The sequence below is a fragment of the Nannospalax galili genome, unplaced genomic scaffold, assembly GCF_000622305.1.
Source record: "Nannospalax galili isolate Female #2095 unplaced genomic scaffold, S.galili_v1.0 scaffold654, whole genome shotgun sequence".
Lineage (NCBI taxonomy): Eukaryota > Metazoa > Chordata > Mammalia > Rodentia > Spalacidae > Nannospalax > Nannospalax galili.
The window spans coordinates 2,676,078-2,702,932 of NW_008335971.1; the positions used below are offsets into that span (position 1 = coordinate 2,676,078).

The 26,855-nt window shown below is 34.6% G+C and overlaps 1 protein-coding gene across 2 annotated transcripts in view; it reads left to right on the plus strand.

Moving 5' to 3' along the window:
• Nucleotides 1–26,855, plus strand: part of Tmprss15 (transmembrane serine protease 15) — a 136,938-nt gene that overhangs the window by 32,228 nt on the left and 77,855 nt on the right. The window contains exons 8-12 of one of the 2 annotated variants that reach the window (XM_008830796.1): nt 1,024–1,151; nt 4,796–4,904; nt 8,742–8,848; nt 12,990–13,130; nt 13,731–13,880. In XM_008830796.1, coding sequence (XP_008829018.1) covers nt 1,024–1,151; nt 4,796–4,904; nt 8,742–8,848; nt 12,990–13,130; nt 13,731–13,880 — 635 coding nt within the window. Of the gene's footprint in view, nt 1–990; nt 1,152–4,795; nt 4,905–8,741; nt 8,849–12,989; nt 13,131–13,730; nt 13,881–26,855 lie in introns of both variants that reach the window. The other variant, XM_008830795.1, reaches the window with a different exon arrangement.

Genomic DNA, 26,855 nt, shown 5'->3' on the forward strand with positions numbered 1-26,855 from the left:
GAGTGTATATATATATATATTATATAGTAGACATATAAGAATGCCTTATTCTTAGAATTGGGATAAAATAATTTCAATGTAATTTCTGAAAGTTTGTGTGTCTTGGTGTGTCTATCAGATCCATGGACAGCACAGGTGATCAATAAAAAGGCTGAGAGTTACAAAGTGATCGCTTCTTGTCAGAGAATGACCTAGCACCCTGTAGGGTTGTGCTTATATCTTATGCTCTAAGAGCAGCTGTTTCAATGAGTTATGGAGAGGAAATAACCATTGGTATTTTTGACAATTCAGTATAGTAATGCACTTAGAATTTTAGATAGTTCATCTTATATAAAGTTTCTTTCATTGATGTTTTTCTCTGCAGAACACAGATTGTACAATATGAGATCAAACGTATTTTCAAAAATAAAGCTATGAGTAAATGAATTGTCCTCTAGATGATATAATAAACTTCCCAAGAGAGTGCCCATAATTCACTAACACAATAATGGTAGGAGGTGTAAATTTGGAGATTAATTTTAAAATACATTCATCCAACTTGAAATAAAAAGCATCAACATATACATTTACCATCAATGAAGAAATATTTTTGATTGCTTGTTTATTTGTGCTTGTTTTATGTTGTTTTCTTTTGTTTGAGACAGAGTCTCACTAAGTAACCCTTGCTAACCTGGAACTCACTCACTATTCAGACCAGGTTGGCCTTGAAAACATAGAGATCCATGTACCTCTGCCTCCCAAGTGCTAGGATTAAAGTTTTATGCTACCATGCATGGCCAAAACCCTGACTGATAATGGTTTTGATTTTTTGTTTCTTTCTTCTATAAAATTTAAATGTCTATGCAATTTTACAAATGATTGATTCATCAAGTATTCTATTGGCTACTGAAGTACTACATTTTAAGTAGGAACTTAAATGACAAAAATCTCATAACAAATATTCAGTCATTGACTATTTGGAATTCTGAAGTTGGAAATTTGAAGTTCAAGAAATTTACAATTCCAATCTTCTTTTAAAGGAAGCACCTCAGTACAGTGCCTACCTGGTTCAATGCCTTGTGGTGATGCTTGGAACTGTATAGAAATTGATTTATTTTGTGATGGGGAAGTGAACTGCCCTGATGGTTCTGATGAAGACAGTGAAATCTGTGGTAAGGACCCCACTCCTTTTTCTGCTCCCTGACTGCACCACCCCACAATCTCAACTATGTGAAACTAATGAAAAATAAGCAATTTCAATAACCATATGCATAATTTAATACAAAATATAATTATATTCTTTTTATAAACTTTTATGACTGGATATCATTTAGAAAAGTTTATGAGAATCCACTTTCTAATTGAATGTTAGTTTTGTGTATAGCTGATCACCATGTAAGTGTGAGTTCAGATTGTAAACACTGAAAAGAACCATTTTCTAAGTCTAATCCAGAATTCATTTTTGAACAATTAAACAGAAAGCATGAATTAAGAATGTTTTCATTTTTTAATTCATGTCACCATTTTCATTTACTTTATTTTCTGAGACAGAGTCTCATTATGTAGCTCAGGCTGACCTGGAACTTACTATCGTGATGCACCTGCATCAGAGCCCAAGTGTAAGTGTTTTATAATTTCTTTGAAAACTGCGGGTGAGTACAGTTAGTTCCTAAACTATTTTAGGGATGCTTTTTTTCCATCTGCTGTTTGTTACAACTTTCTTATCTTACTTGACATTAATTGAAGATGCATGTTCCAATATGGACCAAAGTTTTTTTTTTTAAATTACCTATCCATTAGGTACATATGTTGTTATAAGACAAGCACTTGGTCTGTTTCCCAGTAACAATTCAGCAAAAGGCAACTGTACTAAAAAGACTTCCTTTCAGTATTCCCAATTCAAATATTCTTGGATAAAATTCAAGCCTGCAAAGTTTAACTACGTACTTTGAAGTGCACTTCTAATGTATTGGAAGAAAGTGCGTGCTACAGAATATTTAAAACTATTTTATATAAGTTAATCAAAGAAGAAGAGAGCGGTCTTCCTGTTATGCTTTTCGGCATTTTCCAAAGCCTTTTCAAGGAGAATATGGTCCAAGTGTGCCATCGTGAGGTGACAATGGTGATACTGATTTCTGTTTGAAAAATAATCTGTATCAAATTTAGGGGCACAGTTTAAGCCTCTATAATGATGGTCAACAACTTTAAAGACAGAAAATGATTTAACATATTAGGCAAATCAAATAATTTTAAAATGTGTCACCAGTTCTTTCGTCTTTTTCCTCATGGAGTTTGTAATTCTCATAAGTTGGTGAAGACGCATGTCAAAAATTAGTGGTACTATTCCTGAGTGAGAAATTGTCTCTAAATAAGTTTTAAAGAAATAATATTTTTCTGAGTCACACAAATTCATGTGATGAGACTCAGTGCTACAACCAAGTTAAATATCTAAATTTTTTTAAATACATGATAATATGCATCATTTCTTTTCAGTAGCATATAGCCTTACATTTATAAAACTTAGTTTTCCACGTGCCTGTCTTTCTTGAGTTTCAGTGAACTCATTTTCCATTTCCTTCATTCTCTTATATGCAATTTAATAATAGTATTGTAGCTACTTCTAAAAAATAGCTTAAAATCATTTCTGAGATAAAGTAGTATAAAAATCAATCAAATGAACTATGTTTCAACAGCTAGAGCTTTAAAGCACAGATAGTTTTATCCATTTTAATCTCTGGTAGTGATGTGCTCCAAAATCAAAGACACTTCCTTTTAGCACTGACTCAAACTTTCACCAGCAAGACACCATCTCAAAGCCCTCCTCCACCAATCTATACTCAGGGGTAAAAAACCTCACAAGCTAATTTAAGAGTTTTCTCGTGATGAAATTGACCTTTGATCTCTTGCTTATTTATTAATTTTACCCTAGCTGTGAGCTCTATTCTACTTTGTGTTATTAACAGAGTCACATTAATGTTGACTTCCTCACACAGTTTATTTAGTCTCTTGTTAGGTTTCACAACATATAGCTGACTATAGCTTAAATAAGATGTTTTAAAAAATTGTTTGTCTCTTCTGATTAGAACTGCATCAGCAAGAAAGTTCACTTTTTACCTGACCTAAAAGAAGAAAAGATGCTAACTCAGAGTCTTTAGGTCAAGAAGCAGGACTATTTCAAAGTTGGCAGGAGTTCTCTTAATTTCCATGCTCAAATATGTGTGCATAATAACAGCATAGATCACATTTAATTTATACATCCTGGAGAATTCAAAACCCGAGCAGATAGACAATTAGCAAATATTGAGCCAGCAGAGGGAGCTCTCAGTGGGTCCCAGTCTCACCTGCAGGATTCTGCCATTGCCAGCAGCCCTTCTGAGAGCTCACAGAATATCTGCTGTCATCTGCACACTCATCTGCCTCAACTAAGAATCGTTTTTCTGATGCTACTCTAAGAGGCTCTGAGAAGTTCACATACTCACAATTATAAACAATTTATTCTTTAGTGGCTGAGATATTTTGATCTTGAAAACCTTTTTTATTTCACTTTGTAGGATAAACATCCTACAAAGAATATACAAAGCCATCAACACAATCCTCCATCCACCCCTGATATTTTGGCATCCAGAAATTTTCTATTATGAATACTTTAATACTTTTGTAATTTTATTTTATATAACTTTGGGAATAGTCCACACTTTTTAATATCTATAATTAAAAAGACTTTATTAATTTCAAGAATTAATCAAGACTTGATTATTTATTATCAGTAGAAATTTACAGATTTATAGAAAGCTAGAGAAGCAAATTGACCATATTATGTAAGACAGGATATGTACCATGATACAAAAATACTAGCTACTTAGGATAATAATAATCTACGTATATCACAGACCAAGAAACACACCTAGGCATTTAGGATGCAAAGCTTCCTATGACACCCATAAATTGATCTTAGGCAAGGGAAGAAACCACAATTGGAAATAAACACAATTATTTCTACAATAGCTGCTCAAGTGTTATAGTTACTTTCCATTTACTGTCATAAAACACTGTGACCAAATTCAACTTGGGGAAGAAAAAGATTATTTGACTTACCTCCCTATCACAGTTCATCACTGAGGGAATCTAGGGCAGGAACTGAAGGCAGGAACTTGGGAGGCAGGAAGTGAAGCACAATCCACAGGGGATTACTGCTTACTGGCTTGCTCCTTAGGTGTTCTTAGACTTTTTTGTTTTTTAGAGAATCTAGGCCCACCTACCCCTGGACAGCATCACCCGTAATGGTTTGAATTCTCCCACATCACTCAACAATCTAGAAAATGCCTCTTGGACATGCTCATAGGCCATTCCAATAGAAGACATTCCTTAATTGAGCTTCCTTTTTTCCAGGTGTGTCAAATTGACACCCCAAGCCAACCATGACAATAGGCAACTCAGTGTCCATCTGCCTACAAGGCATTTGGGAAAGTCTGTCCAGCACAGTCACTGGTTCCTGAAGGCCTGGAAAACTTAACATAATCCTTGCTCTTTGGAATATTATACATCTTGTAAAGCATTATGTTGTCAATAGTCATTCCCAAGAAAAATATCCTAAATCAATCTGAAGAGTTCTAAAATTTTTACTAGCTAACAAATAATGTTTGCAAATTCTCAAGGTTAACACTGTTATGGGATGGAAAAACACAGCACAGAGTACTCTGGAATAAGGTTGCCTGTCTTTGTATACTGCTTATGAACCAAAAGACCTTGGGTGAATTAATTAACCCTTCAAGTTCCAAGACTGCATTGTCTAATACCACCTGATATCTTTACACAGCCACAGCTTGTGATGGAAGATTTTTGTTGACTGGGTCTTCTGGGTCTTTCCAAGCTGCTCATTATCCAAAGCCAACAGAACTGGGTATTGTTTGCAGGTGGATCATCAGGTAAGATACTGCTTTTTTATGTCCTGCTCTTAGGTCTGAAATCTTTACCATAAAATGTCTTATGCCTTTCCTTTCTATAGTATTTTTTAAACAGTAATACTTTCAGTTAACTATGAACAATATCCTCCCGTTTGACAAACCACTCCAAAGTTCTTTCAATCTTAACCTTAAAAAGAAATCTTTATCAGGCCTGGAGAGATGGCTCAGAAATTAAAGGCACTGGTTGCTCCTGCAAGGACCTTGGTTAGGTTCCCAGTACCCATAAGTTGGTTAACAACCCTCTGTTACTTCAGTTCCAGGAGATCCAATGCCCTCTTATGGCCTCTGTGGGAATTGCATTCATAGGCACACTTAAATACATATAGGCTAAACACTCATGCATATAAAATATTAATTAGTTTACTTCTATATAAATATTTTTTAATAAATAGGAACATTTTATTGGGCTCCTAAACAAGTTTTGTGTCTAAGATACTACCTCAGAATAATGGCTAGACTTCATGATAAGACTTCATTAGAATAGTCAAATAATTTAAATCGTTTTCTTTTTAAAATTGTTATTATATTAAAGAGGCATTTACCACACAGTTTGAGTTTTCCCAATGATGACCAAATATACGTGAAGACAATGAATTTTCTACAAGTTTAGAAGGCCAATTAAGTAGAGGAGAAATAGTTAATGTGCAAGTGGGGGCTGAATCTTCCCACCCTTGTCTTTATAACTTCACTTAATGCATTGCCAATGTTCCAGAATGTGTATACCAGAGATAATATTTTACATAAAAATCAAGACATCAGCTCTCAGACACATGAATAGATGTCTTTGACTCAAAATGTCTGCATCTACCTTGTTCAACATCTTTAAATATGGAATTCAAAGTCATTACAAAAAATAAAAGAACAGGAAAGGAAAAGGGCAGATATAATGGAGGACAGGAAATAGGTATGGGCCCTAAATGTCATCAAAACACATTGTATGAAATCCTGGAATCAATAAAACCCATATGTAAAAAACATAATAATCAAGAAAAGTGTTAGCATATAGCAAGTGGGCTATAAAAACATTAGCTAAGATACAAAACTACAAAGTGTGTGTATTAAATTTATAAAGGTACAAATTTGCTTTTTATCATTCTCTTTAAGAAATCAAAAGGTAACATAGATGTTTAATATTCTAACACTATAGGCTTCTAGTCTTCTATTATCTTACTTTATAAAGACCTCTGCTGTTTTGCAGCAAATTGGCTTTTCTGACCTAGAAGAGAGCAGAGAACTGCTGGAAATTGTTGCTCTCTTCTACTTCCAGTTTTCTTCCTCAAAAAGCCAGAGGTCACTGAGTGCAAAGGCCCCAGGATGCTCACCTTGTGGTTTTAAATATATAATTCTAAAGCTATATCAGGAAATAACTCATTATTTTCTTGCCTGGAGACACCACACTTCAATTAAAAAGTAAAAATCACCCTTGCCTTTTTGTCTTCTTCTTTGTGATTGACTCTGGCTTCCTTAATGCACTTACAAACTGGTTAACTTCCCCTTTCCCTGAACTGTGCTAACAGAAGCAGAACTGAAATAAACCTCACCAGCAGCAGGCTTGCTCTCCTCTCAGTCTGGGCTGGAGCTCTTTCTTCTCCTCAACCTCATCTATTTTCCCTTATCACACTTGTGTAGAAACCAAGGAAGTCTGTGCACCCTTTTTCTACCATATCTATCATCCTCTCATGGCCCTTAAATTTATGAGTGCCAATTAATAAATCTATCAAAATAAAAATTTCTGATGAGACTTCTCCTTTCTTCTTATAAACTGTTACTAGAAGCTACACAGATGATGTTAAATGAATAATCTTGTAATAGTGTCTATAAATATTAGATAGTGAAAAATGAGTTAACTAATAACTACTCTTGAGTTACAAATTTTGTTATATAATTGAGTTTTAAGACAGTGAATATGTAGCTAGTAATTTCATTAATATTGTAAAGGTTGATAGGTGATGTAATTAATAGAAGACAATATTGTTAAAATTCATGTACTCTGTAGATTCTACATTATCTCTAACCAAATAATAACAACATTGTATAGAAATAAACAGTCATGTGGAAAATGTAGGGCCTAAAACAGTGAAGAAACCTAGAAATAGGTCTAGTAAAAATTATTCGCAATTATTTCTTAGACACCAGCAACACAAGCAATGCAAGAAAATACAGATAACTAAGGTTGCTGAAAAATGAACAGCTTCTTGATGCAAGGGATATATTCAACATGGTAGAAACACAACTTACCAAATGAAAGATAGGATTTGCTTATCACTCGAGCTAATGACTAAATACCTAAACCACATAATGAATCCCTAGAACTCCTTAGAAAATAACAATAATGGTTTGATTGAAAATGAACAAAGTAATAATCAGATACATACAGTTTAGAGATGCGTGCACCAACAACTGTGTTAGTAGCAAAAACAATGAGTCTTTCTGCAAGGAACAATATATTCTAAAATGAAATGGAGATCTTTATTAAAGGTTAAAAAAGTCATTAAATTTTATGTCTTACACGGCTTATACTGAGTTCAATATTGTATAACTGAATTAACTCAACTGTGAACCTAGAAACTTGAACCTACTTGTGAAAGAGATGTACTCTTGCTCTGAAGTGTGTTACTGAATATGTTAAAGCTGTAGTGAAATGCTTCTTCTAATCATGTAGCTATTAAAAATTTAAAAAAATAATGATTAAGAAAATGAACAAAGTGGGGTGGGACAAATGGCTCAGTGGTTAAAAACACTGGCTGCTCTTGCAGAGGACACAGGTTCAGTTCCCAGCACCCACATGACAGCAACTATCTACAACTCCAGTTACCTGGGATCCAAGGTCCTCTTCTGGTCTCCATGGCATTGCATGCACATGTTACACTTACATACATCCAGATAAAACATCCAAAACATAAAATAAAAGCAAAATAAATTTTAATTTTTAATTAAATAAATAAAAATGAACAAAGCTTTTTACAAACACCAATCCAAAGACACGGAAATGGATAAGAAGTATATGAAAAGAAGTTTAATACACCAAATAAAATGTAAATATAGATCACAACCACCTGGACATTTTACCTCATGTCTGTTAGAATGGTCACTATATACAATAAAGCAGTAATAAGTTTTGGCACAAAAATGGAAAAATCTGAACTCATGCATTTAATAGTAGGAATTGAAAATGCTAGTTCTGTAATGCAAACATTGTATCATTTCTTCAACCAACTATAATCTGGTAATTGGAATTTTAGTTATTTATCTAAAACACTTGGAATTGGTGTCTCAAAAAGTTATTTGCAATTTCTTGCACATTGCAACATTATTCATAAAAGTCAGGAATTGGAAGAAACTGAATTTCCATCAATAAATGAAAAGGTAACAAAAATATAGAATATGCATTTGGTAGACCATTGTTATTTTGCATAGACAAAAAAGGACTGAAACTTGATAGCATTAAGTGAAATTATACAGGCACTCAAAGTAAATCCTGCATAATTTCACTAAAGTTAAATTCATATAAATGAAATGAATGGTATTTACCTAGGTCAGAGGAACAAAACAATGGAAAGATTTTGATTAATAGATACAGAGTTTCAGTTGTGTTACATGAAAATGTCCTAAATATTTGCTCTACATTAAGGTAATATTTAACAGCACAATATTATACATTTAAAATTTTCTAGGTTGACATATCTCACATGTTCCATAATGCAAGAAAAGAAAATACAAATTCTAGAATGCGTTAAGAACTTTGCGACAACTTAAGAATTTTTTTGTCTTTTTTTTTTTTTTTTGCCTTAAATTTAGTGTACTTCAAGGACTTTCCATTAAACTCAGCTTTGGATCTTTTATTTCATATTATACAGATGTGTTAGAGATTTATGAAGGTATAGGATCAAGCAAAATTTTAAGAGGTAAGTCAAAACAAATGCATAGTTGATTGCCATAATGAAAATACATGGGGAACTCTGGAAATGATAATTTTTCTGTTGATTTTTATCAGAATATGAACTTGAAGTTTAAGTTACATACATGAGAAAGCAGAGGTGGTCTTCAATGTAAAAATTAGGAAATGAGTTCTTTATGTTATTCTCCTTTTTATAAAATATCTACATGTACAATTTGACAGGATCCTCTTCTGACCAGTGTTTCAAAAATGATGTGATAAATGTATTAGTTATGCATTGCTTAAATGCTGCCCCCACTAAAGAAAATTCAGACCAGTCTTTAGAATTGTCTGTTCTTTGTCTCTAATACTGCATAGGTTTTGAACCCAGAGTCTCTGATTGTATTTTCACTACAGCGCTGTCTTTCTTGCAGACCTAGTAACAGCAGTAAAGTGGATAGCAGTGTCTTTCCTAAGAAGCACTCTCAGTACGAGGAGATATAAATGTGTTACAGTAGTCCACTCATTCATCACGAGAGCCTAGACATTGATACAAGCTGAGAGGAAGCAGGGAATGTACTGCTAGTCCACACCAACCATAAGAACTTTTCGTTATTCACTTGGCTAAACTGCACAGCTTGATTATCACACAGAATGAAATTAGAGGTAAAATTCCAGTAGGAGATTAAATGAGGATGACTAAGACAATGTGGCGTTTGGCTCACACATTGAGAGAAGTAGTCAAGTGCAGAGCAAGATCACGTTGTAAGAGACTCGATATAAAGTTTAGTGATTTCAACTTCTAAATTGTATGGATTATGAAAAATGAATCTTATCTAGTAAAATTCTTTTTATAGATTGAAAATGATAAATACTTAAACATTGACTAATATTTCTTTTTATATTGGTTACTATTGAGCTCGTATTGTACTGAATAATCTATGTGGATCTTCTCATTTCATATTATCAATAAAATTGAAAAACACGTATTACAGAAGAGAAAAATGAGGCAAAGGGAACAAATATCTATTAATTCAGAGAATTACTAAGAGCTAGAGGCAGAAATCGACACAAAATACTTTCTGCCTTCAAATATAAAACAATCATTTATTGTGATTCAAAGCCCAAGAACAAACACAGTGATGTGTGTATTCAGACACGTGAGTTCATGCTGTCACGCTTCACTGTAATGAATGGAACATCAAGTTTATAAACTGTCTTTGTAGCTGATTAATGCAGTTCCTTGAAGTAAAAATTCACACATCATATATGGGAAAATACTGTAGTTCAATTAAATATCACCAAAGGCTAATACAACGTTAGGAAATTTTAGCTACAATCATCACAATGTATAAAGTTGTGTTTCAGGCAAGATGTCACTTTAATGAATATTCCTGGTCCCAGAGGTAATATAACACATATTTTATTGACAATAAAAATATGACTTTACAGTTGATAAATGGAAATTAATTTTACAGATATTTATTTTTCAGATACCCTTAGTTTATTTGTAAAAATATATACACATATCGCCCTGAAATGTTGGGTTTATTAGGCAGTGTAATGTGGTTAATACAAGAGTAATTATCAAAATAATGTTATATAAAGCTAAAATCCACATGGAAAAAAATACCATGAAAGTATATATTTAAATCACAACAGGCAGTTATTAAAATATTTAAACTAAAATATATTTGAAATTTTTGACAAATAAATATATTAATCTTAACCAGGAAACAAATGAGAAAGGGGATTGGGTATTAAATTTTTAATTTTGATATTAAAACAGCAAGTTTTTAAACAATTAAATGTTATCTCTAATATCTAACAGACTGTGTGGAATTATAAAAACTCTGTATTTATTTATTTAAATTTAAACTGACATGTTTATACTTGATAATATTATAATATACTACACAATCATGGAGATAGCAGCTTCTTCATAAATTTAAAGTTATCTTTATTGATATGTATTTAAGAATTTTAACTTTGATTTACATGCTTTCAAAACTTCTTGCAACTTTAAATATGTATCTATATTTTTTAGAATGTCATACAACATGTTTTGATCATATTCAGACCCCATCACCTATCTGCATTCTCCCTTACTAATGAACCCCACCACAATTTCATGTCCTCTGTTATTACTTTTGAAAGGTATATCAAGTCTCATTTGTGTTCCCAAATGCCCTTCAGTGTGAATCAATTCCCTGGAATCATGTTAACTTGCACAGTTTCACACCCTTAAAGAAAACTGAGTCTCTCTCTCCCAGCAACTATCGGCTGCCAATAGTTCCTCAGCAGGTGTTGGAGTTTCTTATCTGCCATCCCGTCTCCCAGTACTCGTAATTTCATTTGAGTTTAAGTAAATCTTGAGCATGCTGTCACAATTGCTGTGAATTAATATGAGTAACTGCCATGCTGTCAGAAAAACACTATTTCTTTGTAGTCAACTACCACATCTGGCTCTTAAATTCTATCCACCACTTCATCCTCGATGATCACTGAGACTTGAGAGGCAAAAAATTGATCATGATGTCCCATTCAGGACCAAGCAATCTGTAGTCTCTTTAATTCCATGTGTGTTGATCAGTTGCCATCCACTGCAAGAAAGAACTCTGCTGAGAGTTGGGAGATGCATTAATCTATGGGTATAACAATACCACATTAGGACTTGGTTTAATACTATGTCCATAGCAGAGTAATAGTTGTAGATTCTCCCCAGTGGCCTGTGACCTGCTTAACCACAGGTTCCTAAGCCTCTTATCAGTGCAGCTATGGACTCCATCTTGGTAAGCAAATCCTAAATCCAATCAGAAAGTAGTTGGTTGCATAACATTTTTGACACTATTAAACCAGGGCATATCTTGACAGGACAGCGGTTATTGTAGCTTATAAGACTCACTTTTACTTTTCTCTTTTGGTGGTATGCTTGGCATCTTCTAGCACCATGGAAACTAGTCAGTAAAGATGAAACTTTAAGATCAGTTCCAGCTTGATTTATCTCTTTTTTTGTTTTGTTCTATGGTGCACACACACACATACACACACACACACACACACACACACAATTGTTTAGCATTCACTGAGCATTCGCTAGGTAGGGGTCATTATTCTACACAGAAGTTATTTATTCCATAGAACAAATATTAATGAAAAACATGGAATTACAATAGAGTGAATGCAGGGACAAAGAAGTCCAGTAAGACAAGAGCCACAACTAAATTGAATACTGAGTCTAGAGCATGAGCTCTTAAACTCTTAGCCCTCTGGTGTCTTCATTGATGCCTAACACACTGCCTGTCCTATGATTTGCAAATGTAAGGATCTAGCAAAACTGTTAGGGATGCTATTGAACCACCACACTGTGATCCAGCAAGAAGCCATTTTACTAAGAGTTTTAATGTTGTTAGGAGAAAGGCAGGTAGGCTTAAAGCAGTTTTTAAAGTAGCTGCTTAAGAGATGTGAACCTAGTAAATGTGATATTACTCCTTTTGAAAATGTATATGGTAAGCTACAAATTTTTATAAAATCAAGTTTGGGATTAGAGAGATGATTCACCAGTTAATAGTGTTTCTAGTTCTTCCAGAGGACCTGGGTTTGGTTACCAGCATCCACATAGCAGCTAACAACTGTCCCTAACTCCAATTCCAGGGCATCAAATGCCCTCTGCTGGCCTCCATAAGCATTGAATACACATGGTGCACTTAGGTACATGGAGGCAAAACACTCATACCATAAAAATAAGTAAAATGTCTCATATAGCAATATTTTTATAAATTATTTGATAACTTTTTATATCATAAGCATATCAATTCCTGAGAATTAAAAGATGAAAATTATTTCATAGGCATCACAGAGCTAAGGCAAAGCAACATTATGATCATATACAGGGCTGTGAAACATTCTTTACATCATCCAGAATTACTTTCAGGTCCTACAGTTCTATGGGTAAGCAGGCAAAATAAGCACTGGTTTGCCTCTGCTCTTTTGACCCTTTGTTAACTAGCATTAGTGTGGCACAGGAGATAACAGGTAGAGTCAAGCTAACTTTTATTCCTACTGTTTAACTTTTATGCTTTTTAGAACTTGCTTATTAAAAGAATTCTTTTCTTTTTATGGCATATATAGTATATGTATATAATAATTCAAAGTATATTCTTTTATAGCTTCTCTTATGGAATCAAATCCTGGTGACATTAGAATTTTTTCCCATCAAGTTACAGTGACCTTTCTTATACAATCTGATGAAAATGATTATGTTGGCTTTAATGCCACATATAGTACATTTAACAGCAGTGAACTTGATAGTAAGTACTTTCTATTCTTCAGCCTTTCACTTTTCAGATGTTTCAATGTTTTAATAGCAGCAGAACCTAAATTTTACACTATGTAAATTCTTTGTAAGATCTTATGTACATCTCTCTTTGCATGATAGTAACAAATTAATACTCTGTAGCAATCAATTAGCCATTTTGAGAAAAATTACAAATCAATATCAAAGTTAAATAAAATTCCTATGTACATCAACATGACAATTGAAAAATTATTAGCACGAAACTAATTCAGAAAAAATTGCAACATGAACTTAATTTTGCAACTTAAAAGTGCAACATTTCTGTTATGAAACCAGTGTAAACAAGATATAAAAATTAAGCAATGAAAGTCTGCTTTCATATAGTCCTCCTTGTTGTAAGAGACATAATTGGACACAGTTGGAAACAAATAGCTATAGTTAACTAGAATTGATCTGTATTAAGAGTAATAAAGAATCCACTATGCATACCAAGTAATTAAAAGCTATATAAACGAACTATTTTCAATATTATCTATCATAACTGTTTGTTATGTATTAAACTGTTTGTTATGTATTAAACTTGAGAAGTTTTGGATTTTTTTTATATATACAGATTATGAGAAAATCAACTGCAATTTTGAGGATGGGTTTTGTTTCTGGATCCAGGATCTTGATGATGATAATGAATGGGAAAGGATTCAAGGACCAACATTTCCTCCTTATACTGGACCACAATTTGACCACACTTTTGGAAATACTTCAGGTATAATTTATTATTATTCAAAGATAAAGTATTATTCATGAATCAAAAGGAAAGAGTGAATTTTCTCATTTAAACCCAGCATCATTGAATAGAAAGAAATCTTTTCGGGTCTTTATTTAATTATCAATGAATATCATTTAAATGACAAATGGCAACCAAATATGTAAGTACAAAAGAATGGGTTTCACAAAGCATATTCTTTTACTCTGTATGTTTATTCCTAAGATGTCTAAAAGTGATAAAAAAAACTTTAAAGATAAGGAAACTAGTTGACACCCTAGCTTTGCCATTTATTAGTAACTAAATAGACTGTGTAAAATAATTAAATTTCTGAGCATTGGTCTGCTTTGCCTTAATTTCATTTCCTGATCATTCATCGTGTAAATAGAAATATATTCTGGTTTTGTATATTTATACAGTACTCAGAAATCTTGCTGAACTTATCAGTGCAGATAGATTTATTTTTTAAATTCCTTATAATTGTGAGTATACAAAATCATATCTTAAAACAGAGATAAGTTCACTCCTGATAGGAAATATGGAAACCTGACATCAGAACATCAACTTCAAGGGAAAGGTTGTGATGTTTAAATATATCTTACATGTGAATGAGATGTTAGAATCAGATTCCATGAACAAACACTGACATTGGAAACAATTATTATTTGACCACAAAAGTGAAAAACTATGGAGAAGTATAAGTATAAGAAATTTCAGTGGAAAGATACTCCTGAGACACATGAACTCACATATTCATAACACAAAATAGACTAAGTGAAATAAACGTTAACAAACACCAGTGACTCATAAAAGCTAAGGACAAAAATCACAAAAGTAAGAGTAAAAATCTATTTATGGGATTTTCTTAGAAAAAAAAATCTATTCTACAATATGTTTTGTTGATAAGATCCTGATGAAAATACAGTATCGAGACTTTCCTTTTGATAATACATAGTTATAGATACTAAGAATATGGATCATATGTCCCAGATTCCAGAAAATCTGTGAGAATATTGACATTTAATTCTTATTTCTATTAAATATTATTTGTTTATCTACTAGTAATTTTCACCATGTATTCTTTCCAGCAACAAGAACCTAGTCATTTTATCTTTGATATCTAATCAACATCTAAAGATATTTATGAATATAACAATAAATATCCACATATCTGATTCAATTATCCATTCTGAATAACTTATCCAATGAAAAAATTATAACATAAAGTCAAAGCACGTGTACTTAGTAATTTATTATTAATGATCATTCATATCACAAAGACCAATATCTTTAGTATATGACTTGGAAAATACATGGTTGATTTAATTTTACCTGCGACTGATAAAAGATAATGAAAAGATAATTTTTCAGAACACAGGAGTGTCCGATTAACTCTGGTCCTTTCAACAGAAACATCTGGATAATAGAAAAATATGACCACCACATATGCTCCAATTTAATCAAAATAATTTTTACTAAAAAGTGACCATATTTAGTATATTTTTACAGTAATGACCAATGTTGCTTTCTACTTATTCTTTGATTCATTTCTGGAGCCCTTGGCCTTACTCAAGACATAGTCAAGAATCTCAGAATACATCTATGGACAAAATAAATTATATGTTCTAATTTCATTCATGTATATATTCCACTAAAAATTAAAAAGGTGATATATATGAAGAGCCATTTGGTACATTACATGAGGATTCTGGGAAAATATAAAGCCTTGAAAGGGGAAGCAGGAGAAAAAGTGCTAATTAAATTAGAACAATCACTTTATATGTCATTGAAAAGTGACATGAATAAAATGGTAATAGATATTAATTACCTATACATATCTTATACTAGACAGAGGGAGCAAAGACAGCTAAAATTGAGAAAAGGAGAGCATGCTTGTCCTTTCTGAGGAAAAGTCAGTAGGTCAACTAGGTTGGAGTGAAGTGAGGAGAACAGTAAGATGTATATGAGGTGACTTCCATGACCCTTTCATACTGAGTATCAGGATCAGGTTGCAGTTCATGAGCAGAGAAGTGTTAGAAGTCATGCTAACTGGAAGGCTCAGACCAGCTTGTAGAAAGGCAGATGAAGGGAGGGAGACCACTGAATGGCTGTCCACTGACCCAGAGAAGATGGGAGCCAAATCAGAGAGCAGATGGAGTGAGATTCTGCATATAATCTGAAAGGAATAACAGTAGTTACTAGTCATTATTATGTATTAGTAACTAGCAATTACCAGATATAAATGAAAAATAAATTCCCCTTATAAACATATGCATAAATGCTCTGCATTGATGAAAGATACCATAAGAAAAAAATTAATATTGAAAATATGACATGAATATTCTTCTATATTATAAGGCTTGAGATAAATTATTTCCCAGGGCTTGAGCCCACCTGGTTAAATTACTAACCTGCCCAGATGAAGACTAAAACTTAGGTCATAATTACTCTGGTCCTCTAAAGACAGATTGAAGCAGTCAAATAATGAGATCATTTTTTCCCTATTATGTTAAAAAAAATGAAATTTCTGTACCAGACTTGAACAAGAGTTAGAGCAAAGTACAGATAACCATTACTATCTATTGACTATGACAGATACTTTTTATGTATTTGAAATCTTTGATGTTCAAATTATCATTTTCTACTTTTATGTCATCATAATGAGAGATAAAATAATCCCATTGATATTTGAAAAGCCTAAGTACAATACAGGAGAAAAATGATTTCAGCTTGCAAACAGTTTAAATAACTAAAGAAATATGAAACTGGCCAACATGTAAAAGTTTGAATGTCAAGAGGAAATTTTAAATAGTTGGGAGGGAAATGGAGTCTCAGGAGAAAGTTATCTAGCAGGAGTTCTTTAAAATTAGACAAGGTAGAGCAGGTCAGAGCACACCAGAGGCAGGAAGTAATGAGGGTGATGGTGAGGTTTGATAGATCTTCTCCAACACTCAAGCCTGTGATTTCATAATCTACCAGTCATTCACCCTTAGGGGCATTTTTCTTCCAATTGACCTTTTTATGTGTCAGAACACACTGAATCTGAAAGGAAAGAGAATTAATCTCCCCTGCTGTCTTCTTATCAGTGCAGTTCTTTTGTTCTTCCCCTTCACTTTAAATGGCCAGAGTCTAAATGGAGCAGATAAACTTTGAATTAGAATTGCTGTAGGGAAGAACATCTAAGCAACTTCACTTTTTCTAGACCTTCCAAGAACTCCTTATTGGTGAATACACAGCTTCTAAATCATATCGTTGCCAACTCTCAGGATTTCTTTGTACCTCTTAGAAGCAAAAGGAATGAGGAGATGATGGTACTGATAAGGGGCAGTCACTTGACAACTCAGAGAGGTCTATTTGTTCAGAACACTTGTAGCAAATGGGGTTAGTAAGATAGGAAGACCTCAGAAATGTAGGAGTGTCACAAAAGGGAAGGAGAGTGTGTGTAGAAATGTTCCTTTCCTCTTCTTTTCAATAGAATTGTAACTGTTTCTAATGCTTTAAAAGGCAGCGGTGCTGTAGAACTAAATACAATGAAATGCAGACCCTGGAGTCTTAGCTAGGTTCAAATCTCTGACGTCCCAATGAGGTAAATTATCTTTCTTTGTTGTCTACCTCAGTTCACTGTTCTAGAAAGCAAGGTTGGACATTAGAGGAATCTTATAAACGTTAAATTCAGTACTATGCAATACAAATGTGAGGAAAATGTCTGGCAAAAGTGTCACATAGTATATTACAACTATTTTCTTTTCATATCACAAAAGTATTCAAAAGAAAAAAAATTGTCCATGATACTAATCTAAGTGCTTCCTTAGGAGGAAAATAACTGTTTGGCTCGGTTTTCAAAAACACATTATGCTTTTAGATATTTGCACTTCGACTTGTCAAATAAACTTAGGGTAACTAAAAAGTCTTTAAAAAGTAAAATCATTTATTTCTTCTCTTTTTAATATTATATTTTAGGAAATAATAGAACTTTCTGATATTTATGTAATCTGACTGAATTTAGACCAATCTCCAAATTAAAACATTCAATATTTATTTATTTACTAGATTCGGCTATTTTTATGCACACACACACACACACACACACAAGAGTTACAAAGTCACTTCTATCAGCCTCTTTTCTAAGGGACTTCCAATTTTCCAGAATGCACAAACATTTCTCTGACTCTGCTGTCCACATAAGCGTCAATACATGCCAATCATTTATATCCTTAATTAGGATATTCGCTGGAGAGAGTTTGCGTTCATTTCATAGAAAGATGAGCATGAAAAGTGACAGAAGAATGGGGTAAGAAAATCCAATGATTCAGTAAAGACGTTCACTGTGCTTAAATTAGCCAAATGTATTCATTTTCCTGGCTTTAAGCTAATTCTGAAGTTATTTCAAGAGTTCTTGAACACATTTTCAGAAACTAAATAATTTCAAAAGATAGTATTTAAACATAGAAATTCCTTATGGTTATGAAAAATGACTAATCATTCCTTTTGTGTATAATTTTAATAACTGTGAAGATAAGTCAAATTGGTATAACAAGAATATATTTAATAACACAAAAATGAACAAAATGACAGAAATTTTCAAAAATTCTGAAAGTTTAAAAAAATAATATACAGCAGTGTTGGGGAGTGGGGATTAGTGAGAAAAGTTCTCCAGGCAAGCATGCAGCCCTGAATTTAATCCTCAGCACTGGTTAAAAAGCCAGGATGGTAGCAGCATTTGCAATCCAATAGCTGGGGAAGCAGATACTGGAAGATCCCTGGGACCCCCCTGGTCAGTCAGTAGGAGACCCTGTAGAAAAAATAAAAAGGAACAGCTCCTGAGGTGAAACATCAAGGTTGACCTCTGGCTTGCATATGCATGTATCCACACACATGTACCTGAACAAACATGAACACTCATACACAACTAAGCACATATACATATATGTACATTAAAAAAATAATAGGTTTGTTTGAGAAGGGTCCCTGGTGCCTGTAGGACCATTTCTGTATGGTCACACACCTCCTCCCTGGCTCTTACAAACTTTCCACTCTCTCTTCCGCAGTGGTCCCTGAGCCCTGGGTGGGTGGCCCCCTGGGTGGGTGGACCTCAGTATAGGAATCCTGTCCAAGGGCCCACACTCTGCAGACTCTTATTCTCTGTGTTTTAGTCATTTGTGATCTTTTGTGTTCCTAGCTCTCTGTTGCATGAGGGAACTTCATTGCTGAGAATTGAAAGATACATTATAATGTTCTCTTCATCCCTCGTTCTGTGAGTCTTAGGTCTAGAGGTTGTATCAAATATGTGCCACTTTGGTTTGGGAGATGTACAGACAATCTGTATGTGACCAGTGGTGTAACTCTGTAATAATCTGTCTATTGAAAAAGTAACTACTTTGATGAGTGGTGACTGGGATACTTGTCTATAAATTTAAGTATCCATATTTTTCACACAGTAAGAAATCACATTTGCCTAGGGGCAAATGAGAGCCTTGGGGTTTTCTCTAAGATCTATGACCTCTTCTGCTATGTGTATTTGGTTGGGTTAACAGTACTGGACATGAGCTTGCTCCCACTGAGTAGGTTTTAAGGCCAATTAGGTAGATGTTGATTACCCCCAAGATAAAAATGCCACTACTGCACCAATGTCATTTGCTGTGACGGTCATTGATGTGGTTTTTAGGACTTGAAGGTAGGGTTGGAGCATCAATTTATGTTCTCCCTTACCAGCTTGCATAGTGTTCTCCAAAACTATGAGAGCTAGTGTTCAGGGGAGGCGGCTTCCATGTCAGCTCCAGCTCCAGTGCTCCAAGTCCTGTCTCCAAAATATATTCTGTCTTCAGCAATACATGCACAACTCCCATGGAAACTTAGCCAGACAAAAATCCAGATAGAGTGAACTTGTACTTGATTAAGAAAAATAGAGAAGATCTTCAGAGATGAACCATCACATTAAACATAAGGAAGCAGTATCAAGCATTGCTCTAGATAATGTAGAATCCCTGGTTTACAGAACATCTTACAGTGAGGCACGCTTGGAAATAAATGGCAAAATGGTGTTTTGACTTACACTATCAGTCCTAGTATTGTGATTTCCTCTTCTACACCATGATATACTTTAATAAAAATATTGTAAAAGTGGCTGATATCTCACTCTGAATACCAACTGGATTTATAACTGAGTGTTCATCACATGCAGTTACAGATTTACGTTTTACCATATTCAATTTTTAAAAAAATATTGTGCTTTTGTACATTTCATATAACAGTTCTTAATCAAATTAAGACACCCTCCCTGATCCATGACACCAACCATCCAACCTCAATGGACCTTATGTATTTTGGTATACATGTTAAGTCCTATTCAGTCAAGCATTTGTACACAGACGTCCTTCAATACAAAATTATCCACTGGGGTCTAGTCAACCTATCTAGAGATGGCCCCCTTACCCAAAAGTAATTAATCTCCAGTACTTCCCAGACTATGGCAAGCCCACTGCACATTTCCCTTGCTCCAATCTGGGCCCTTGTCTGATTGAGTTGGTACGGGCCCACTGCCCAGTGCCATCGTTGCCACTAATTCACATGTGCAAGCTTCCACTCCCTATGTTCATGAACCAGCCCTGACTCTTAAAAATCTGCCCTCTTCAGCAATGGTCCCTGAGCTGTGGGTGGGTGACGTTTAATATAGAAATCCTATCCAGGGAGACATACTCTGCAGTCTCTTATTCATTAAAACTTGTCCAGTTGTGCTCGTCCATGTGCATCACACTCTTGATAAAGGAAGCTCCACTGGTGAAGTTGAAGGATCCACTAGCTTTCTTTCTACTCGCTGTTCCACTATGTTCCTTGAGCCTTAGGAGTAGAAATTCAACTGTAGATATGTCACCTAGGACTGGACATCTCTCAGACATATATTCTCTGTGTATGACTGGTTGTGAGATTCTGCAGTAGCCTCCATCTGTTGCAAAAAGTTGCTTCTTGATGAGTGGTATATGGTATGCTTGTCTATAAGTATAAGGATCCATATTTAGCATATAGTAAGAAATTTTATTTGTCTAGAGCTATGACAGCAACAGGGTCTTCTAGGATCTATGACCTCTCCAGCTATGTGCATTTGATGGTGTTTAGAGTGCCACCCATGAGTTCATTTCCATTGAGAAGGTTTAAATTCAAATGGATAGCTGTTGATTACTCCCCAGATAACAATTGTTCTGCTGTACCAAAAGAGATAGTTTACTGTGCCAGTCATTATGGTTATAAGGTTTTAGGACTGGGTTGGACCATTGATTGATTTTCTCCTTTAGCAGCTTGCATAACATTCTCTAGAACTATAAGAGTTAAACTTCAGGGAGACGGCTTCCAGGTTAGTTCTTTCTCTATTGCTCCAGTTCTGTGTCCTAAGTATTTTCTGTCTTCAGCTATTGGACTTATCTTCCAGTTCTGGGAGATAACCAAGAGCTCTGGCAATAGCCTATTTTATTTGGGAGTTTCTTAGAGTACTATGACCAATCACTGAAGCGAGGAGTCTACTGTCTGGCACTGTGTGACTTGCCATACAGCCCCCAGGTATACATATGCACCAATGTTCAGATACCATATGGGTATTTCTCAGGGGGGGGTTGGAGGCAACATATTTCCCTCTGGCTTCCCTAGCCACCAAAGATTTATTCATCTTTACTCTCTGCCCTCATCCGACTTCCCTCCTCCCTCCCCAGTCCAAGAGCCCCCATTATCCCTCCCCTCCCCCCATAAGATCTTCCTCCAGCCACTCTCCTCCTGAATTCCTTCCTCCCCCACTATGGCCCCATGCTAATATGCCCACTTTCCCCACTTCCCATCCCCCTAGTAACATCTGTTCCCTACTATCCCCCTCATATGGATTCTCTCTTTTCCTTTACCTTTGTGTTTCCTTTCCATTTTCCCAGAACTTGGGGTAACACCAGGATATATATTCACATATAAGGGATTGATGTTATGATCCATAGATGAGGGAGAGCATACCTCGCTTGCTTTTCTGAGTTTATTACTTCACTGAGTGTAACAGTCTAGGTCCATCTATTTACTGGCAAATTTAATAATTTCATCTTTTCTTACTGCCAAGTAGAGCTCCATTGTGTAAATATACCACATCTTCATTATCACTTTGTCATCTGAGGGACATTTAGATTGTTTTCATTTCTTAGCTATTTGAAGACAGCAGCAACAAATAGATGAACAGGTATCTCTAAAGTAGGATGATGCCTTTGGGTATATGCCAAAGAGTGGTATTACCAGATCATATGTTAGATTCATTTTTAGTTTTTTGAGAGTTCTCCACACTGCTTTCCATAGTGGTTGCATGAGTTTGCACTCCCACCAGCAGTGAATGCATGAGAAAATTTCCCTTTCTCCACGTCCTTGCCAATATTTAGAGTCTTTTATTCTCTTGATCTTAGCCAGTCTTACTGGGGTAAGATGGAATCTTAAAGTGGTTTTGATTTGCATTTCTCTAATTACTAAGAACGTTGAGCACTTTTAATGTGTTTCTTAGTCATTTTTGTTTCTTCATTTGAGAACTCTCAGCTCAGGTCTAAATCCCATTCTTTTATTGGGTTGTTAATTTTCTTGTTTCTTTGTTTTTGAGTTCTTTGTATATTCTGATTATTAATCCTCTGTTATGGGTAGCTTGTAAAGAGTTTCTCCCACTAAGTGGTTTGCTCTTCACTTCCTTTCTTGTTTCTTTTGCTGTTCAGAAACTGTAGTTTAATGAGGTCCCATTTATTGATTTGTGGCCATAATATCTAAGGAGCTGGTGTCTGATTTAGAAAGTCCTTTCCTATGCGCATATCTTTCATGGTGCTGCTTATATGTTCTTCTAGCAGGTTCAGAGTTTTAGGTTTTATATTGAGGTTGTTGATCCATTTGGAGTTGACTTTTGTGCAGAGTGAAACATAAGGGTCCAAGTTCATTCTTCCACAGCACTGTTTGTTGAAGATACTGTCTTTCCTCTATTGTGTGTTCTTGACACCTTTGTTAAATATCAGGTGGATGAAATTGCATGTCATGATGTTTGGGTCTTCTATTGTGTTCCATTAATCTATGTTTCTATTTTTTGTGGCAGTACCATGCTGTTTTTATAACTATAGCTCTGTAATATAATCTGAGATCTGTTATGATGATCCCCTCACCATTGTTCTTTGGATGTTTTGCTTCTATTGTAATTCCATATGAATTTTAGGATGATTTTTTTCTAGCTCTGTGAAGAATGTTGTATTTTGATTGACATTGCACTGAATCTACAAATTGGTTTTGGTAGCATGGTCATTTTCGCAATATTTGTTATGGGTCTATTTAAGCTGTTTATCTCTTCTTGGTTTAACTTTTGCCGTGTCTATGACATTAGAAATTCCTCCATTTCTTTAAGATTTTCAAATTTAATGGAGTATAGTTTTTTTGTTTGTTGTAATGTTTCCCCTTTCACCTCTGATTTTGTTAATTTGGGTTTGCTCTCTCTCTCTTTTGGCTAACTGGGTTAAGTAAGGATCTATCTTGTTTAACTTTTCAGAGAACCAATTCTTAGATTCATTTACTTTTTGTAGTTTTCTTTGTTTCTATTTCATTAATTTCTGCTCTGATTTTTGTTATTTCTCCTTACCAACTATGCTTGGGGTTGGTTTGTTCTTGTCTTTCCAGAGTCTTGAGTCATTGTGTTAAGTCATTTACATGGTTTTCTAGTGTAGGTACTAAGAGCTATAAAATTTCCTCTGAGGACTGCTTTTAAAGTGTCACAGAGGTTTCGTTGTGTTGTATTCTCATTTTCATTTAGTTCAGGAATACTTTAATTTCTTTATTTCTTTTGTGACCCACTCATCATTAAGAAGTGGGTTGTTTAATCTTTCTATCTGATGTTCCTGCCAATCTCTCTAGTAAATGCATTGATTTCTGACATCTTTGTTGTTTGACTATAAATGTTTGTAACCTCTTCTACAGTCATGTCATTCGAGGTAACTTGAATCTATGTTCCCAGGTCACGGTCATTCATATTTGGCTCAGAATAAAGTCTTGTTCCTATTGGAGGAAGAGCTGTGCTTTATATCAGCAGTGGCTTTCAGGGTGTGAAGCCAACATGTTCCTGCTGTGGATTGAGCAAGGAAAAGTATCATGTGTCTGTGTAGTTATTAGAGTTTCTTTTGTTATTGATTACGAGCTTTATTTCATTGTGGCCTGATAGAAAGCATGGAATTATTTCTTTCTTTTTTTTTTTTTTTGTATTTGTTCAGATTTATTTTGTGTCCCAGAATGTGGTTAATTTAAGAAAAACTTGCATGGACTGCTGAGTAGAAGCTGCATTCTTTGGTGGTTGGGTGGAATACTCAGAATATTCAGTAGGTCTGTTAGATCCATTTCATGTAAGATATAATTTAATTCAAATGTCTCTCCATATATTCTTTGTCCAGTTGACCTATCTATTGAAGATAGTGGGTATTGAAGTCACCTAATATTACTGAGTTGGGGATAGTCTGTATTTTATAGTCCTGGAATACTGATTTTTATGAAATTGTATGCACCAGAGTTCAGTGCATATATGCTCATGATTGTAATATCTTCTGGTTCAATTGTTCCTTTGATTAAAATTAAGTGACCCTCTTTTCTCTTCTGATGAGTTTTACTTTGAAGTCTATTTTGTCAAATATTATAATTCTCACACCTGCTGCTACTTAGAGCCATTTGCTTGGAATATTTTTTTCCATGACCTCTCATAAATAAGAAGAGATAAGGTTTTTGAAGACAACAAAAATATGAGTTTTCTTTCTTGATTCATTCTACTAGACTGTGTCTTTTGACAGGAGCATTGAGACCATTGATGTTTAGTGTTATTACTGAAAAATGTGCATTGGCTACTATCATTTTAACTTCTCTGTGTTTGTGACTCTATTTTGTGTTTCCATTTTTATACCTTTCTTTGTTTCCTTTTTGTAACCTCTTAGGTATACTCATTCTTGTCTTCAGTTCTTTGTTTTACTTTGAATATTCTCTTTAGTGGTGGTTTGGTGGACGTGAGTTCTTTCACCCTATTGGTGAAATGGAAAATTTTCTGTTCCCCTTCAACAATGATAGACAGTTTTGCTGGATAAAGTATTTGGGGTTGGCATCCATGGTTCTTTAGAACTGAGACTACTTTGGTCCAGGCTCTTCTGGTTTTCATAGTTTGCATTGAAAAAGCAGTTGTAGGTCTGATGGGTTTTCCTTTATACATAATTTGTTGTTTTTCTCGAGGAACTTTCAGTACCCTTTCTTTATTCTGGACATTTAATGTTTTTTCCATGATATGACATGGAGAGTTTCTGTTCATGTCATTTATAATTTGTGCTCTATGTGCTTAAATCTGTAAAGGTAATTCCTTAATTTAGGGAAGTTTTTTTCTATAAGAAAACTCCTTCTTTTATTTCTTTTTTTCTTCCTGTTGAAGATCTGGTCAAAGCTATTGGTCTGAGATTCCTCTTCCTGTATGCCTATGATGCATAGATTTGGTCTTTTCATGTTGTCCCACATTTCCTGCATATTCCATACCTGTGTTGTTGTTGTTGTTGTTGTTATTGTTGCTGTTGTTTTAATTTTACATAGTCTTTGCTTAAGGAGTTCAGATCTTTAACTTTGTCATTCACTCTTGATATTCTGTTTTTCTGGTTTATGTTTCTTTTATTCTACTTATGAAGCTTTCTCCTGTTGTCTCCTATTTATTTATTGAGTTTTTCAATTCCATGATCATTTCGTTTTGGGTTTTCTTCAATATTTCTATTTCTTTTGTAAATTCACTTTTCAGGCCCTGAATTATTTTTGATATTTCATTAAGCCACATATTTGTATATTCTTGAGCTTCCATCACAGGTTTATGTGCATCCTCTTAGAGTTCTTTCAGTTGTTTGTATATATTTTCTTTAAGTTCTTTGGTGGTGTTTATGACTGTTCTTTAAAATTCTGTGCCCTGGAGTTCTTCAGGGTGATTCTCATTGTCGCACACTTCTGAGGGACTAGTGGTGGTCTTCCTGGGGACATATTCTCTTGGTTTTTCATATTATTTATGTTTTCATGATGCCATTTGGGCATATGGATGGTCTTTGCTTGTTGTGTGTCCAGTAGGATCTTCTTTTCTCCAATTTTTTATTGAATTTTGGTTCTGTTTATATTGTTTATATAGCTCAGTTGGTTTTCAAGAGTCTTAGGTGGGTCAGTCTTTCCGGCCAATCAGGAGCCAAGGGAAGATGGGGGTAGGGACCACCTGAGGAGGGATTTAGCAATCTATCCTAGGGGTGTTAGCTGGTCTGGGTTAGGAAGCTAATCCAATGATCTGAGGCAGAGGAATTTGAGCATGCCTGGGTCAAAAGTTGTCAAGGGATAGAGTGGGGGTGGGGTAGTGTGTTTTGGCTGTGGAGGAATGAAATAGAGGTGTGGTAGCCAGGATCTAACTTGCCAGAGTCTTAGGTGGGCTGGTCTGTCAGGCATATCAGGAGCCAGGGGAAATGGTGGTGGGAACTACCTGAGGAGGGATTTAGCAATCTGTATTAGGTGATTTAACTAGTTTAAGTTAGAAAGCTAGTCCAGAGATCTGAAGCAGAGGAATTGGAGTGTTCCTGGGTCCAAGGCCAGCAGGGAGCAGGTTTGGGGTAGGCTAGATTGTAATTGTTGAGGCTGTAGAGGAAAGGAATAGAACCACATTGGATTTTTTGAAGCCAAAAATGGTGACTCATTTTGAGATTTAGAAGTGTCATGCTAGCAATCCTTGAACATTTGTAAAGATAACAAATACATCTTATGTCTAACTGTCCCAGAGATAAATGTTAGAAAAACTGTGTGAATAAAAGGTTAATCTTCAAAAAAGAGAAAAGTTCTAATCATGTTAAAAGGAAACACAATGCATGAGAATCAGATGATTCTTGTTGCATCTTAAGTGGTAAATAAGTCAAGGGACCAATGTAGACAAAATGTCATAGACAAAATTAAAGAACAATT